Source organism: Myxocyprinus asiaticus, chromosome 15 (genome assembly GCF_019703515.2).
Source record: "Myxocyprinus asiaticus isolate MX2 ecotype Aquarium Trade chromosome 15, UBuf_Myxa_2, whole genome shotgun sequence".
NCBI lineage: Eukaryota > Metazoa > Chordata > Actinopteri > Cypriniformes > Catostomidae > Myxocyprinus > Myxocyprinus asiaticus.
In genome coordinates, this window is record NC_059358.1 from 6,406,130 (window position 1) to 6,421,797 (window position 15,668).

The following is a 15,668-nucleotide window of genomic DNA, read 5'->3' on the forward strand; positions in this document are numbered from 1 at the left end:
AAGTTTCAGCGCTTGATAAATGGTGAGCCAATGTTTATCCCCCTTTTGCTCTGTGTGCAACAATAATTACACAAGTTAAATGCTGAATAATTGAAAAATCAGAGCATTCCAAAGAAGGTCTATAATCCATAGTGTTCGCTGTCTCAAGGAAAGTGAACCTACCGGGTAGAATTACGCATTTTCCATTGGTTAAAAATAGGCCTAATATGTTGCAGGTATAACCAGTACAGCTGGACCCACTCTGAACGGGATTCAAACCAGCATCCCTGGCACGGGAGACAGGCATGCTAGCGAGGAGGCTAAAGGCCACAGCCCCTAGCGACAGTCACTATTGCGCCTTTTGAGGCTAGGGAAGTGAGGTTTTACACCAGCTGGCTGCCAGTGACAGATTATTTTTGTTCGAATTTAATGTGATCTTATCATTTGAAGATCTATGTATTGTGCTATTTAGGCTCATAGCTCACTGTGCACTTTATTCCCTGCTATTTGAGATTGTGTTTGACGCATCCATGGCAATAACTGTTCTTTATACCTGACTCCCTACAAATAACAGAATAACCGTTCGTGAGCTTTCACGGTTAACCAAATATTACAAATGGTTACCGTGCACATATTTAGGGTATTTAAGGCATCTTTCGCTTTATCATTAAACATGAAATGCATGCAGGACTTAAACATTTTAAAGTCCTCCATACTGTTGCAAGAATTATGTCACTTATTTGTATTTAACCCATCAGCTTTGTAAACAGCCAGGGTAAACTGCACCTTATCTTTGTGTTTGAAAGCGTTTTGTAAATCAAGGCTGTTCTCTGTTGTCCTATAGATAAACGCGCTGCACCTGTAAGATGCAGATTCCCTGAGCACACACTCTAGTGCCTGTGCTCGAGCTGCTGTCGTCCAGCACGCATTCAACTGAACAAATGTTATTTCACATAAGGCTGACATTTACGTGGATTTATAATAGATATCTCAAAATAAATAAATCATTGATTTAGAGCTCGGGGCCCTTTGGGTTTAGAGGCCCCTGGGAAACGGCCCAATCGGCATGGTGGTTAATCCTTCCCTGCTTCTGCAGAAAACAAACAAAGATTTCTAGAACAATAGCTCAGCTCTGTAGGTCCATACAATGCAAGTGAATGGGTACCAAAGTTTTGAAGCTCCAAAAAGCACATCAAGGCAGCATGAAAGTAATCCATACAACTCCAGTGGTTAAATCCTGTGTTCAAAAGTGATATGATAAATGTGGGTGAGAAACAGATCAAAATGTAAGTCCTTTTTACTATAAATTAATTATAAATTCTCTTCCCTGCCCAGTATGTGGCAATATGCACAAACAATGCAAATTGCCAGAAACAGAAGACGACGAATGTTCAAGTGAAAGTGGACATTGAGATTAAAAAAAGGATTTAAATATTGATCTGTTTCTCACCCACATTTATCATATTGCTTTGAAGACATGGATTTAACCACTGGAGTCATATGCATTACTTTTATGTTGCCTTTAAATGCTTTTTGGAGTTTCAAAATGTTTGGCACCCATTCACTTGCATTGTGAGGACCTACAGAGCTAAAATATTCTTTTAAAAATCTCTTCTGCTGAAGAAAGTCGTACACATCTGGGATGGCATGAATGTGAGTAAATGATGAAAGAATTTTAGCTGAACTATTCCTTTAAGTCATTCAAAAAATGTCTGTGCCTCATTGTATTAGATACAAAATATTAAACCAAGTGGCATGCAAGCAAACAATAGTATGCATATGGCTGCTGAAGGTGAGCTGGTGCGTCACAGTACAAATGTTTTAATGCTTTTTATCAGATCAGACCACTTAAAGGCAGCAGGCCGATCGATGGTCCACTCTGATGAATAGGTAATGTTATTAACTGGCAGATTCAGCCAGAGTGAGGCAACCTGGGATTGATTGACCGCCCCTGGCACTACTATCTTGTTGGGTCTCTTAAAATCACTTATTGGTTTATTAAATATTGATATTGACTTTACTGGAGTATGCTTAGATTTTTCATAATCTAAATGCAGTTTGTAAATGTTGAATTTAAAAAAAAGTTCTCATTTTTTACTAGCCCAGTGTCAGGCTATATGTAACTTCATCCATTATTGGCAAACTCAAAATGAGTAGGATAAAAGGAAAATAAATCAATGAGGTCACCATTACTATTGCTTAAATTAGTGTGTTGTTAGCGCCCTCTGCCAACAGAGTGTGTAACAACAAAGGCTAGCCTATTTCTCTTTTATTTTTTAAGATAATTAATTATTGAAGTCCAGTAAAACTCAAGCACATCACTATGTCATACTGGAATCATGTACATTTGTTTTGGTCTGGTAACAGCCAGGTTTAAGGTTTAGCTATTGAGAAACCTTTATCAGAGAAGGAAGCAAGATGGATCAGTAGCTCCATCCAGGACAGATGCCACAACCACTAATGAATATATGAGTTACTATAATACCTGAAGAGGACAGTCTGTCAGCATTCCCATTTATATCAAGTAATTTCACCAGACAGAAATTTTAACCTCAAAGGTACACAAGAAGAATGTTAATCTGTCTTGCAATTAATTGTTAATACAAATAATTTTGGCCTAGTGTTTTAAAGAGCATCAGTTGTTTTTGTAGCAGTAGTGTGCAATTGAATAGCATACTAGCTTAAGGTCCTCCTGAGTGTAAAATAATGAATTGTTCCATCACTCTGCACCTCAGTGTCTTAATGACTGGATCCAGAGCGCTGAACACAGCATTCTGGAGCTCGTCTGCTTCGTATTATCAGAGTGAAAGGTTACTCACCCTCTATTACTGCAGCCCTTGGTTAGAAAATGCTGACTTGCATACAAAAGCACTAATTTTATTAAACATGGCTTTGAGTGGTATACAGTATGTGTCCACTTCAGCAAGTTAATAGCAATGAATGTCAACAATTTCTTGTAAGTCATGTAAATGTGAAACATGCCAAACAAAACAATAAATTAGATTTATTAGAGGCTGTGATCTAAATGAGCTGAAATCAGTAGGAATTTTCCACGAATAGGATACAAAATAAGGCCTGGAATTAATGATAACAGAATGCAATTAATGTAAATAGTGAAAAGTGGTACTTCAGAAAACTGTCAATCTCAGGAGGTCAAGCTATTTGTTACATGAGCTGTTTTATTTTCTATTCCGTTTCTATGAGATCTGCAATTTTTTAAACCATAAATACAGCTTAAAACTCTGATTTGTGGAAGGTTAATATGTTATAGCAATTAAATAAAATAAAAAAACTCTGCCAGAATGGGTAATAGGGTTGCCAGCAGCAGTGTCAGGAATTAACTTTATAATTAAGGTGCAATATTTGCCATCTGGAATTGATTTTCAGGGACATTTTTACCTTTTATGAGGGCATATTTTTTTCTAACCATATTAAAACACAGTGTATGCCATCCTTCCATTTTCAACTATAGTCTAAAAAAAGTCTAATAAGTTAATGAAAATATCTTTTCAATACCTTTTCAATCTTTTCAACCTTTTCAAGTTGTACTGTAAGGTTGTTACCTATAAAATAAATCGGCATCAACTCATATTTTGTATAAAAATGTATTTAATTAGGAATTCATTACAGGGCATTTTTTTGCTTGTATACAGTATTTTTAATTTTGCGGTCATTTTTGTCAGTTGAGGTGGCATTTTTGCGCCGAGCCCCTGTTAATTTTTGAGATTTTGACTAAGGCCAGCAGGGTTTGTGTAGTCTGATTAATAAGTTATTAGTTATCCAATTACTTTTTTAGTCAAAAACCAGTATAGCACATTGCATTGTAAATTCTAATCAGATTACAGTTACTGATTTTCAATTAAGATTACTTTTAAGTACAATACACATTTCTAAAACAGTATTATGTAGAATTACAATCATGAATCATGTTTATATGTACTTCTGTTTACATTTCTTTGACAGTTGAAGGGCGTATGCCTCCTAACGAGTCATTATAAGAGAGAAACAGTTTTATAATTTGTATGCAAAGACGAACAAGGAGAAAATGTAGACATTATTTCACATTATCTAAGCAAAAAAAATTTTGTTTTAGAAAGTAGCTTAAAGGAATATTCTGGGTTCAATACAAGTTAAGCTCAGTCGACAGTATTTGTGGCTTAATATTGATTATCACAAAAATTTATTTCTGGAAAAATACAAATAAAAAAAATAAAAAATCTGGATTACAGTGAGGCTCTTACAATGGAAGTGAATGGGGGTACATTTTTGAACATTAAAATACTCTTTTGTTTCAAAAGTATAGCCTCAAGACATAAGCAAAATGCCTGTAAACATGATTTTAGTGTGATAAAATCTCTTACTAACCTTTTTGTATAAAGTTATAGCCAATTTTAGAACTGCGTTGCCATGACGATGTAATGTAAACAAACCCTAAAACGACTGTAAAAATTATGATTTAAAAAAAATTACAGCTCAAATAATACATGAGTTTTAACAGAGGAATTAATATAAGTGCTTTTATACAATGATCAGCCACAACATTAAAACCACCTGCCTAATATTTTGTAGGTCCCCCTCATTCCGCCAAAACAGCGCCAACACTCATCTTCATTTTATTCTTCTCACCCCAATTGTACAGGGTAGTTATCTGAGTTACTGTAGACTTTGTCAGTTTAAACCAGTCTGGCCATTCTCTGTTGACCTCTCTCATCAACAAGGCATTTCCATCCGCAGAACTGCCCCTTTCTGGATATTTTTTTGTTTTTGACACCATTCGGGGTAAATTCTAGAGACTGTTGTGCTGTTTTGTAAAATTATAAGCATAACATGTCTGCCTTTAAACCCTCCAAAACATTGGCCACATTCACTTCCGTTGTAAGTGCCTCACTGTAACCTCGATTTTTGCTTTTTTTTTTTAAAGAAAAGGAGGGACATGTCGAAATGTTTTTTTTTTTTTTGCAGTAATCAACATTATGCCACAAATGCTGTCGATTGAGCTTAACTTGTATTGAACCCAGAATATTCCTAAAGTAATTAGTAATGTGATTACTTTTCTATGAAGTAACAAGTAATCTGATTAAAATTTTAGAGAAGTAATTAATCATTTCTAGTGGATTATTTTTTAGAATAACACACCCAACACTGGTTGCAGTTACAGGATTAACAATTTATCCAGTGTAAATTCATCATTGAACAGACATGAATGTTTAAAGGATATGCTTTAGTCTTAACATCATGATGAGCTCTGCTGGGCAACACATCATCTGGATAAGTTTCCTGAGATGTCTTTCCATGTGCTCTTTTTATGGCTGTTGGGGAACAGATACTGTCAGCTCTGAGTAAACCAGAGCACATTATTATCGCAAAAGCTAAATGGGGAAACAATTTTCTTAGCCAGCATTTTCTCTTTGGTTCCTAAAGATTTATTTTATTATTACAAACCATTTGCCTATACAATGCCACAACACTTATCATGTTTAGCCTATTATCTATTTCGGATGTTTTTGGAGAGACATTCACATATAACGACTTTAAGATATAAGAAATTCAGTATACACATGCCTATTTATAATGTGCAACAATAAGTCTACTCTGAATGCACGCACAGATTTACATTCTTATGTTTCTCCCAGTAGTGGGATTCTTCAGGAAAACTTGAAACAGCAAAGCTCTCTTTGTGGCGACTGACAGCGTGAACCAAAAACCCAGCTAACTGCTTCTTCAGAACCTCAACTACAGCTTTAGCATGTCCCTTCTTTGCAGGACCTTCCATTATTTCTTTTATGCTCTCATCGGGCACAGGCTGAGGGTTGTTGCAGTAGGACACCACCAGGATGGTTTCAGACCCTTGCGGTACTTCAAAATATTTCTGGCCAGCCACAAACTGAAAGTTTTCTCCAGCTCTCCAGTTATGAATTTTGCCCAAGTTGGTAATGACTCGAATGGACCAGCTTACCCAGTCATACTTCTTGACCAGGAAGTCCAGCAGTTCCTTGGCAATTTCCTGGAGGTTCCCATCCTCTCTTTCCTTCATAAGCCTCTTGATGTCCAGTTCAGCTTGCTCTGGAAATGTATTGACACATTTCTCAATGGTTTCCTTCATTTTCATCTCAATTTCTTGGATCTTGGTGCTCCACTCTTGCATCTTCTCCTGTTCTGCCTCTTCGCCCTGATTTAGGAAACAGTATCCGAGGAGAGCAATTATTCCCAAGCAGAGGAGCTCCTTCAACCTAACACAGAAGTCTTCCAGGACCCTCCTGTTTCTGGCCTCGTATTGTTCCACAACATCCAGAATTGGCTCCCCAAATGCACTGTTCCCTATCAAAGCATCATAAAGCACACAGAGGTTTTTCTCTCCTCCTGTTATGATAAAATGTTCCAAGAACAAGCGTTTCTTGACCTCCTTGTACTCAGGTTTGGCCTCCAGAATGTCTATGTATTTTCTGAACTGGTTGCGCAGATTCTCTTCCACAGAGAAGAACTGAGAATCCAAACGTCTCCTCCTAATCTCAGAGTCAATATCCTCCAGTTGAGATGAGAGGACATCTAATTTGCTCCTCACAAGTAGAAACTGATCTTTGACGTATATCACTTCCTTGCTTTCGACATTGTTTAAGACAAGCTTGAGGACTGGAGCGGCAGCCTCAAAAAGAGGTGATAACTCTCCAACAGCACTGGCCAGCACCTCAGCCCCCTTCTCGAACATTTCCATTACTGCTTCAATAGCCTCTTTCTTCTGGGCTACCACCCGTTCTAGTGGATTGTACATTGCTTTAATAGCAAAACCCAGATAGACAGAAAAAACACAGAAATTATATTAATAATATTGTAAGAAACATTTTAAATGGTTCACTTTTGTTTAATCGACATGCAATTTCAATGGCATATGGCAAAATACAACTATTGCTGTAAACAACAGTATAATTAAGCCAATGTGACGTTAAAAAAGGACCATTCACCCAAAAATAAAGTTAAATATAGCTGCAAGCAGCAATGCAGATTCCTCCTCAAAATGGCAAATAATTTAAAAATTGATCAGTAGAGGGTTGGGGTTAAACCCTCCCGATGGAGGAATCTTTCTGTCTGAATCCTAAATAAAATATTATGGCTATGGCTAGACTTGAACCTCTGACCCTTCACTTACCAGCACAACATCTTAGCCAAGTTAGCTATTCACATTGCTGAGTATTTCTGCTTTAAGTTTCTGTATAAAAAAGAACCAGTGGCTAGCATTGTCAGATTTGGCCCAAGTTCAAACAGCTGTAATTCAGTCATCCTTTGACATATCAAGGTGAAATTTTGCATGGTACTTCAGAGTGATGTCATCTTGAAGCATGTTAGGTTTGAAAAACCATCAGTCAAAATGACATTTGATTTATTGACACATATATATTGAGGCAGTGTGGACATTTACATAAATATGCCCCTTTCAGCCATTTTGTATTGTATTCATTTTTGCTAAGTAACAAATTGAAAGACATCAATTCTACACATGGGTACCAAATTTCAAGTCAATTGGATCTACGGTTCAAGAGAAAAAGATTTTTGTAGGTTTTCCCAAATTTTCTCTGTACAGGAAAATCCATCATGGCGGACCTTATGGGTCCTTGAGGCTTTTTTGTTCCCCATGAGAAATGAGGCATGTACACCAAGTTTCAGAAGAATAGGACAAATGGGGTGGAAATGCCATCACTTTGAAAATGGGACTTTTGTGCGTGGCCTGTAGCACCCCCTAAGGGCAAATGTGGGCCATTCTTGGTGTGGGGGTTCCCGGTGGCCTGTAGTATCAATGTGCCAAATTAGAAAACAATTTTACACCAAGAGACTGGTGACTTTTTGAGATATTGGGGCACAAGGAGAATAATAATAATAAAACCACCAATAACAATACGTTTCCTCCTACCGGAGGAATCCTAATTATGATTAACGTGATTTAATAATAATGTTGTTCCAAACCTGTATGACTTATTTTCCTCCATGGAATACAAAAGGAGATGTTTTTGTCAGAGAGCAAGAGCGAGACAAAGAGACCCAAGAGCAGAGGAACTATTATTATAAATAATAATAATCACTGTGCTGACGAAGTCCGAGGATCCCGGCACCAGCTGCTGGATACCCGAGAAGCGTGCATGCCTTGGCCATGCAAGGGGCAGTCCGTGAAGAGTATGTTCGAAGATGAGTGTGTGCATTGTGGAAGTCAGAAATAGATTTGTGGAATCCTCCGTTGAAGCTTAGTGAGGTGCAGAACGACGGCTAGCAGAGTAGGGTAATCTTTCTCCCGACACACGGGCAGACACAAGGTACCCTCCGTTGAAGATCAGCTGACACGCAGCAAACTGGAAGGCAACCACATTCCCAACACGTGGGCAGAGACGGGCAACCAAACAGATACACAGACAGGACCAACTAGGCAGAGAGAGTGAGGTAAGTTACTTTACATCAAACAACAATCTAGCAAAGATACTGAGAACACGAAGGGCTTAAGAAGGGAGTGAATTAGAGGAGAACCAGGTGCTGCTAGGCATGCTAATTTGAGGCATGATCAGCATTCCCCTTTCAACAATCTGGCAAATCAATGTGCCCATGGAAAAACTGATCAGACATGCCGGCAGCGCCTTCGAGACATGAGGGAAAGAAAATATCAAAACATACAAAACAAACCGTCAAACTCACCGGAGCCATGACAGTACCCCCAGAATTACCTTGCCTGAGGTGAAACTGATCTATGAGGGCATGGGCCAGGACCCAACATCTCTCCTCAGGTCCATACCCTCCCAGCCAACCAGGTACTGGAACCCTCTGCCCCTCCACCTGATGTCGATCAGTTTTCTGACTGTATACGCAGGAGAGCCCTTAAGATGCGGAGGAGGTGGGACGGGTGTGGTGGGGTGTAAATCAGAACATTAAAGAATTCTGCCCAAAAACGGGACACAAATTGGGGGCCTCTGTCAGAAACCTCATTGACCAGGAGGCCATGAATGTGGAAAACATGGTTAATGACTGCTGCCGTTGTCTCCCTCGCTGTAGGTAATTTTGAGAGGGGAATGAAATGAGCCGCCTTCGAGAACCAGTCCACTACATTCAAAACAACTGTGCTGTCATGGGAGGGGGGGGACCAGTTACAAAATCCATGGCTATGTGTGACCAGGGTCTTGAAGGGACTGACAGCGGTTGGACGAGCCTGGCCAGGGGTTCACAGGAAGTTTTATTAGTCGCACAAACGGGCAAGTGCTTACGAATTGACATACATCCTGCGCAACAATGGCCACCAGAAACGCTGTCTAATGAGCATCTGGGTGTGAGTTGCCCCTGGTGACAAGCGACGTTGGATGAGTGACCCCACTGTAGGACGTGTGTCCGAACTGATTGCGGAACAAATAACTGGCCCACTGGGCAAGCAGCGGGGGGCGTGGTGTTTCGTAGCGCAGCATGGACTTTAGCCTCCACCTCCCAGGATACCATTCCCACCACGTGAGTGGCAGGTAGAATGGTATCCGGTGGGACGGTGGAGGTCTCGACCTCAAAACATAAAGACAAAGAGTCGGGCTTGACGTTTTTAGAGCCCGGGTGATACGAAAGGACAAAGTTAAACCGAGTGAAAAATAGTGCCCAGCAAGCCTGTCGAGGCATTTAGCGCTACGAATGTACTCTAGGTTCTTTTGATCAGTCCAGATCACAAAAGGTACTCCCGAACCCTCTAACCAGTGACGCCACTCGTCGAAGGCCAACCGGACAGCCAGCAATTCTCAGTTACCAACATCGTAATTCAACATCGTAATTCAAAAAAGCACACGGATGCATCTTTCCATCTGAAGAAGAGCGCTGTGACAGGACCGCTCCAACACCAACCTCAGAGTCATCCACCTCCACCACGAACTGACTTGCAGTGTCGGGAGTTACGAGGATGGGTGCAGTAGATAACCGCTTCTTTATTTTAGAAAACACGGCCTCAGCTCACGGGGACCAACAAAAGTCAATGCGTGTGGAGGTGAGATCTGTCAGAGGCGCAGTGATTTGTTAGTAATTCCTAATAAACCTCTGATAAAAAACCTCTGCAATGCCTTGCAAGAATCTGGGGTTGGCCAATCGGAGATGGCTCTGACCTTAGTAGGGTCCATGTGCACTTCCTCGGACGAATCGATGAACCCCAGGAACGGAACCAACTGTGCATGAAAAGTGCACTTCTCCACCTTGACGAACAGCCGATTCTCTAGCAGTCACTGAAGCACCTGCCTGACGTGCTGAACACGGTCCTGAATATTCTGGGAGAAGATAAGCATGTCATTAACGGGCCCCTGGAAGACGTTAGTGGCATTGACCAATCCGAAAGGCATAACCAAATATTCAAAGTGCCCCCGATGAGTGTTAAAAGCCGTTTTCCACTCATCCCCCTTCCTAATCCGGACAAGGTGTAAGCATTGCATAAGTCAACTTCGTAAAGACGGATGCTTCCTGCAAGAGTTTGAAAGCTGAGGACATCAACGGCAAAGGATAGCGATGCTTCACCGTGATGTCATTCAGCCCCCGATAATCTATAAAGGGTCTAAGTGAGCCATCCTTCTTCTCCACGAAGAAGAACCCGGTCTCTGCTGGCAATGAAGAAGGACAGATGAGACCGGCTGCCAGAGAATCATTGATATACCTGTTCATGGCCTCCCTCTCAGGAGCCAAGAGCGAATACAGCTGTCCTGAGGAGGCGAGGTGCCGGGAAGCAATTCAATTGCACAGTCGTAAGAGCAATGAGGAGGAAGGGTCGCGGCGCAGGACCGGCTAAACACCGCCCTCAAGTCCTGGTATGTCAGTGTTACTCCGGGTAAATCCGCCGGTTCATCCTGCAATGACACACAAGACTGGACAGGGGAGACAGCAGAATTAAGACAGTGCAACAAACAGTAAGGACTCCAAGCAAGAACAGTGTTGGTTGACCAGTCTATGTGTGGGTTGTGCGTTACCAACCAAGGATGCTCCAACGGTGCCGATGGAGATTGGATCAGGTAAAAGGACAACTGTTCCGCATGATTTCCAGAGAAGAAGGTGACTTGATTTGTGGACTGGGTGATGATGGACAGGTGGTGTGCCACTGAGTGTGTGGGCAGTGATAGGTTCATCCAACTGGACCATAGGAAGCCGCCATTTAGAAGCCAAGTCGAAATCCATAAAGTTTCCTTCGGCTCTGGAATCCACCAGGGCTGAAACCGTGTGACAGGCAGATCCATACTGCAGCCAGGCCGGGAGAAGTGTCCGAAGTCCAGGGGTTTTGTTCATTGGTGTTGCACTCGCCAGTAACCCCCTACCATCTGATGAGCGGTGTCTTTTACCGGACAGGAAGCAGAGAGATGACCAGACCGAGCACAATGAAAGCATAGTCCATTAACGAGGCATCGCTGTTTCTCCCTACGTGAGATCTGAGTTGCATGAGTTCAGTGTCGGGCCATGATTCTGGTGACCTGTCTGAAGACGACACCGGGTAGAATGGCCAGCCACAAGGGTAGGTGGAGAGTGGCGTCGATGGTGGCCATGGCGTTGGGTCAGGCATTGATCGACTCTGATAGCCAGATCTACCAAATCGTCGAAGCGTGGAGGCAGATCCAAAGAGTAAATCTCGTCCAGGATGTCGTCAGAAAGCCCATGCAGAAACTGATCACACATGGTGTGGTCATTCCACTCACAAGAAGCAGCCAGGGTGCGAAACTCGATCGCATAATCTGAGACTCGTCAATCTCCTTGGGACAGTCCAGATAAGACCCTCGCAGCCTCCCGACCTTGAGCCGAGCGATCAAAAACTTGGTGGAGCTCCATGGAGAAAGCGTGAAAAGAAGCGCAGCAGGGATTTCTGTTGTCCCACATCGGCCCTTCCGGTGAATACGGGGCTGGAGGGGGAATACAAGCCTCTGAGTGTCCAGAAACATGGGGAGCCACCAGAGCCAGTGAAGATGCTTAGTGAGTGGGGCCAGCATCGGAGATCTGTGGAGTTGCTGCACGACAGAGGTAAGCTCAGCGAGCTGCGAAGCCATCATCTCCAGAGCCCGGTTAGATGCGGAGATTTGATCCTGCTGACGTCCCAGTAAAGCTTCCTGCTGAGAGAGGGCGGAGCGAAGAGTTGATTCCTTGCTGGGTCCATACTTGGCTAGATTGTTCTGTCAGAGAGTGAGAGCGAGAGCGAGACAAAGAGACCCAAAAGTAGAGGAACAGTTCAAAGGATTTATTCACAATATATAATAATAATCACTGTGCTGACGAAGTCCAAGGATCCCGTCACCGGCTCCAGTAGCAGGAAGGGATGTCCGAGAAGTGTGCACGCCATGGCCGTGCAAGGGGCAGTCCATGAAGATTGTGTTCGTAGATGTGTGTGTGCATTGTGGAAGTCAGGAATAGATTCATGGAATCCTCTGTTGAAGCTTAGTGAGGTGCAGAACAACGCCCAGCAGAGTAGGGCAATCTTTCTCTTGACACGCAGGCAGAGACGAGGTATCCTTCACTGAAGATCAGTTGACACGCAGCAAACTGGAAGGCAACCACATTTCCGAAATGCGGGCAGAGACGGACAGCCAAACAGATACACAAGACAGGACCAACTAGGCAGGTCACTTTCATTATGGGGAAACAAAAATGCAGTGTGAATGGGGACTGAGGCTAACATTCTGGTAAACATCTGCTTAATTGTTCCACAACATTTTATTAAGTACATAATGACAGAACTTTCATTTTGGGTGGAACTATCTCTAACAAAATGCTATTTTGTTTATGGCTTATTTCAAACACAACCAACCAGCTTAGATAGCTGACATTATGAATGCAAATTTAGCTTGTTTTGTTTTTATAATACATACTTTTTATAAACAAGTTAAATTTACGGTGAAATACCGGCAGCTGTGGCTGCCAGAAATTTACCATAAAAACTACGGTGGCCACGCTTTACGGAATATGATTTGGATGACTGTATATTTTACGATTATATATTTAAATGACATAAACTTGATATACTAACCTTCTGGAACTTTACAAGTCTGCTTTTCACTTTAAAATGTATTTTTAATCATCATAGTAACTACAAAAGGCCACATGATGACTAAGTGCATCAAGAGTGACCCAGGAGCAATAATTAATACACATGTAGAGAAAGTGCACACAAACGCAAAACACCATCAGGGTAACACATGGGACACTAAAATAATGCAATAAACATTAAGTACTGCAAAAATTATAACATAGTACACCCTAATGTACATAACTGATATTAAAAATAAGAAGTAAAATAACAATTCCCATATAATATGTTGAAATGTGATGGGTCACGCAGGGACTTCATGGAATGTCTGATTATTGTTTTTCACTTTAATTTTAATAGTTCAGTAAAAAGTATGTATTCTCTTGTAAAACATAATATAAATGTTTACTGTTAATTATATGGTAAAATCATACTTTTTACATCTAAAAAAAGATACATTTTTACAATGTTTTAAAATTACATTTATTGTCTTGTAAAATATATTATAATGGTTTTACCTTTTATGTTATGGTAACAACCCGTTAACCAATGACATTTTATTCACTGTAGCATTTTAACATTCTTTTAACCCTTAAAATTACAGATTTTTTTTTTTTACAGTGTAGGCCAGGCCTACATATGATGAAACGTATTCCCATAAATGCATGTTGAAAAGCTAATGCATTTTAATAGGTGGTTTCTATATTGTTCTGTACAGCATAAAGATAAATGACTCTTTTAATCTGTTGTCTTCTTTAAATTGAATGATCAAATCATCATCTTAAGTCATTACATAAGGCCCTATTAAATACATTTTAAATACTGTAATAAGACATGAATTTGGAATAATGTTGCTCAATAAAGTCACATATATGTACATCATTGATCATATAAGGTTACTGTACATGCAGGGCACACCATGAATGATGAATATCTCTAATGCCTCATGGACGTGTCTTAAAAATGCGCATCCCTGACATCACAGCAGCAATATTTAAAAAAAAAAATGTTTATTTTAAACGGTTTCTCACCCCTGGCAAGGTAAACAGCTGTTGAAATGACCTCCAAGACCTTCAAATTTCCAAATTATTCCCACAGTGTCTAGATCGACTTTGAGGAAGCTTGTCGTGATCATACAGTATGCTCACTGAGGAAAGAAGTGATTAGAGAGCGAGAGAGAGAGAGAGAGAGTTGCATGCACTAAGGAAAGGTTTTGGAGAGCCCTTGGCATCTGTCGAATAAATGTCTACAAATAGACTGCAGTGGATTTCTAGAGGTTGCTTACAGATAGAACTATAATGTGTGCTTCAGAGATGAAATTCTAAATGAGACTGTTTAAATACAGATTATTTTTTGCATCATACGCAACACCTCACTGCTCCAATGAATTGACATGAATGTGCACAGATTTAGGATTTGCGTATCCCAGGTTACCCTAAGGTAATTTACAGACTACTGCTGTTTTATATCACACATTTTATACTATTATACTATTCTATGCTGTAATTTGTACCAATACTATTTCGACACATAACACAATACTCACGTATTTAAAAGGGAGTGGATGTATAGAGTATAGTGGGCAAGGAACTGTATTAAAATACTGCTGAAATTATTTTTATTTATTAATTTATAAAGATTTTAGCATGTGCCAGTTATTCATCACTATAGTTTACGTATGATCTAATTAGGTTTTCATTGCATCATTTTTGGTCTTTTGTAAATTACAGAAAACTGACTGAGAAACTCATTTGATGCATCTCCAAGGCATTGAATAATGTATGTGTGACCTTGTTCTAGGATTTTCAGTCAGATATTTTGCAGTAACAAAATTTATGCGGTAGGCCTAGGGGCACTAGTTATAGGGCAACATTTTTCAACTTATGCAAATACTTTTGAAACAGCAAGATGCTTTTTTGAGTAACAAATTAAGATAATACTTATTCAAAATAAGCAGAAAAGGGCACCATACGTTTCCTGTTCATTTCAATCACGTTTGGCATTTCCCATAGCTTTCAAGCATTCTTTAAACAAATGAAACTCCATTGTGATTGGATCAGTCAATGTGAGCCAGTGTGTTCCCAAAGTGGTTGAGTAGACAAGTAAACATAAACTGGGAAATGTTAAGAATTTTCCATATAAACTATATAATGATGATGATAATAATAATACAGATTTTACTGCAAACTAAAGGTTGGATTGTGTTGGCCAGCAAAATGTATTTACATTTTTGTATGTTACCTTTTCCAGTTTTGTACTTTCATGAATTTTACAGTGTTTTGTATTTGTTGTATATTTAAATTTTACTGAAAAGCCATGAAGGAGCCTATAATACTGTATTTGAAACACAGCTATATTGAGGAAGAAGACCTTTTTACTGTCTTTTTCTTATTTTTAACTCACAGTATTTCATATTTCTGAAAGGTATTCTTATCAAATCAGTGTCGATAAATAGCAGGTTCCCTCTTTAGCAACTTATGCAACATATTTTATGTAGCCAAGACTTTCAGGTATGTACCTATACAGAAGTCTTCCCAATTAATTGTATTAGTTATAACATCATACTAGATTTTAAGTTGTCTGAGGAAAATGTGAGTGGTGCTTGCCCGTGCAAAAGTTGCCACCACGAAGCTTGTGGGTGGTTGCCAGGGTGTTGTTAGGTGGTTGCTGATGTGGTCTGAGTTTTTCAGCATCTTGCTGT

The 15,668-nt window shown here is 40.2% G+C and overlaps 1 protein-coding gene and 1 long non-coding RNA gene across 2 annotated transcripts in view; one reads left to right on the top strand and one right to left on the bottom strand.

Moving 5' to 3' along the window:
- Positions 1-15,668, top strand: part of LOC127453252 (uncharacterized) — a 51,121-nt gene that overhangs the window by 21,193 nt on the left and 14,260 nt on the right. The gene's annotated exons all lie outside the window — the stretch shown is intronic.
- Positions 3,309-14,124, bottom strand: LOC127453168 (protein rapunzel-like). The gene is made up of 2 exons (XM_051719378.1): positions 13,999-14,124; positions 3,309-6,750 (listed from the first exon to the last, which is right to left on the bottom strand). Exon 2 carries the CDS (start codon positions 6,746-6,748, stop codon positions 5,567-5,569), a length of 1,182 nt encoding a protein of 393 aa, XP_051575338.1. The 5' UTR covers positions 6,749-6,750; positions 13,999-14,124; the 3' UTR covers positions 3,309-5,566.

Coding starts and splice junctions, on each gene's coding strand:
- LOC127453168 (XM_051719378.1), bottom strand. CDS start 6,748: ATGTACAATCCACTAGAACGGGTGGTAGCCCAGAAGAAAGAGGCTATT.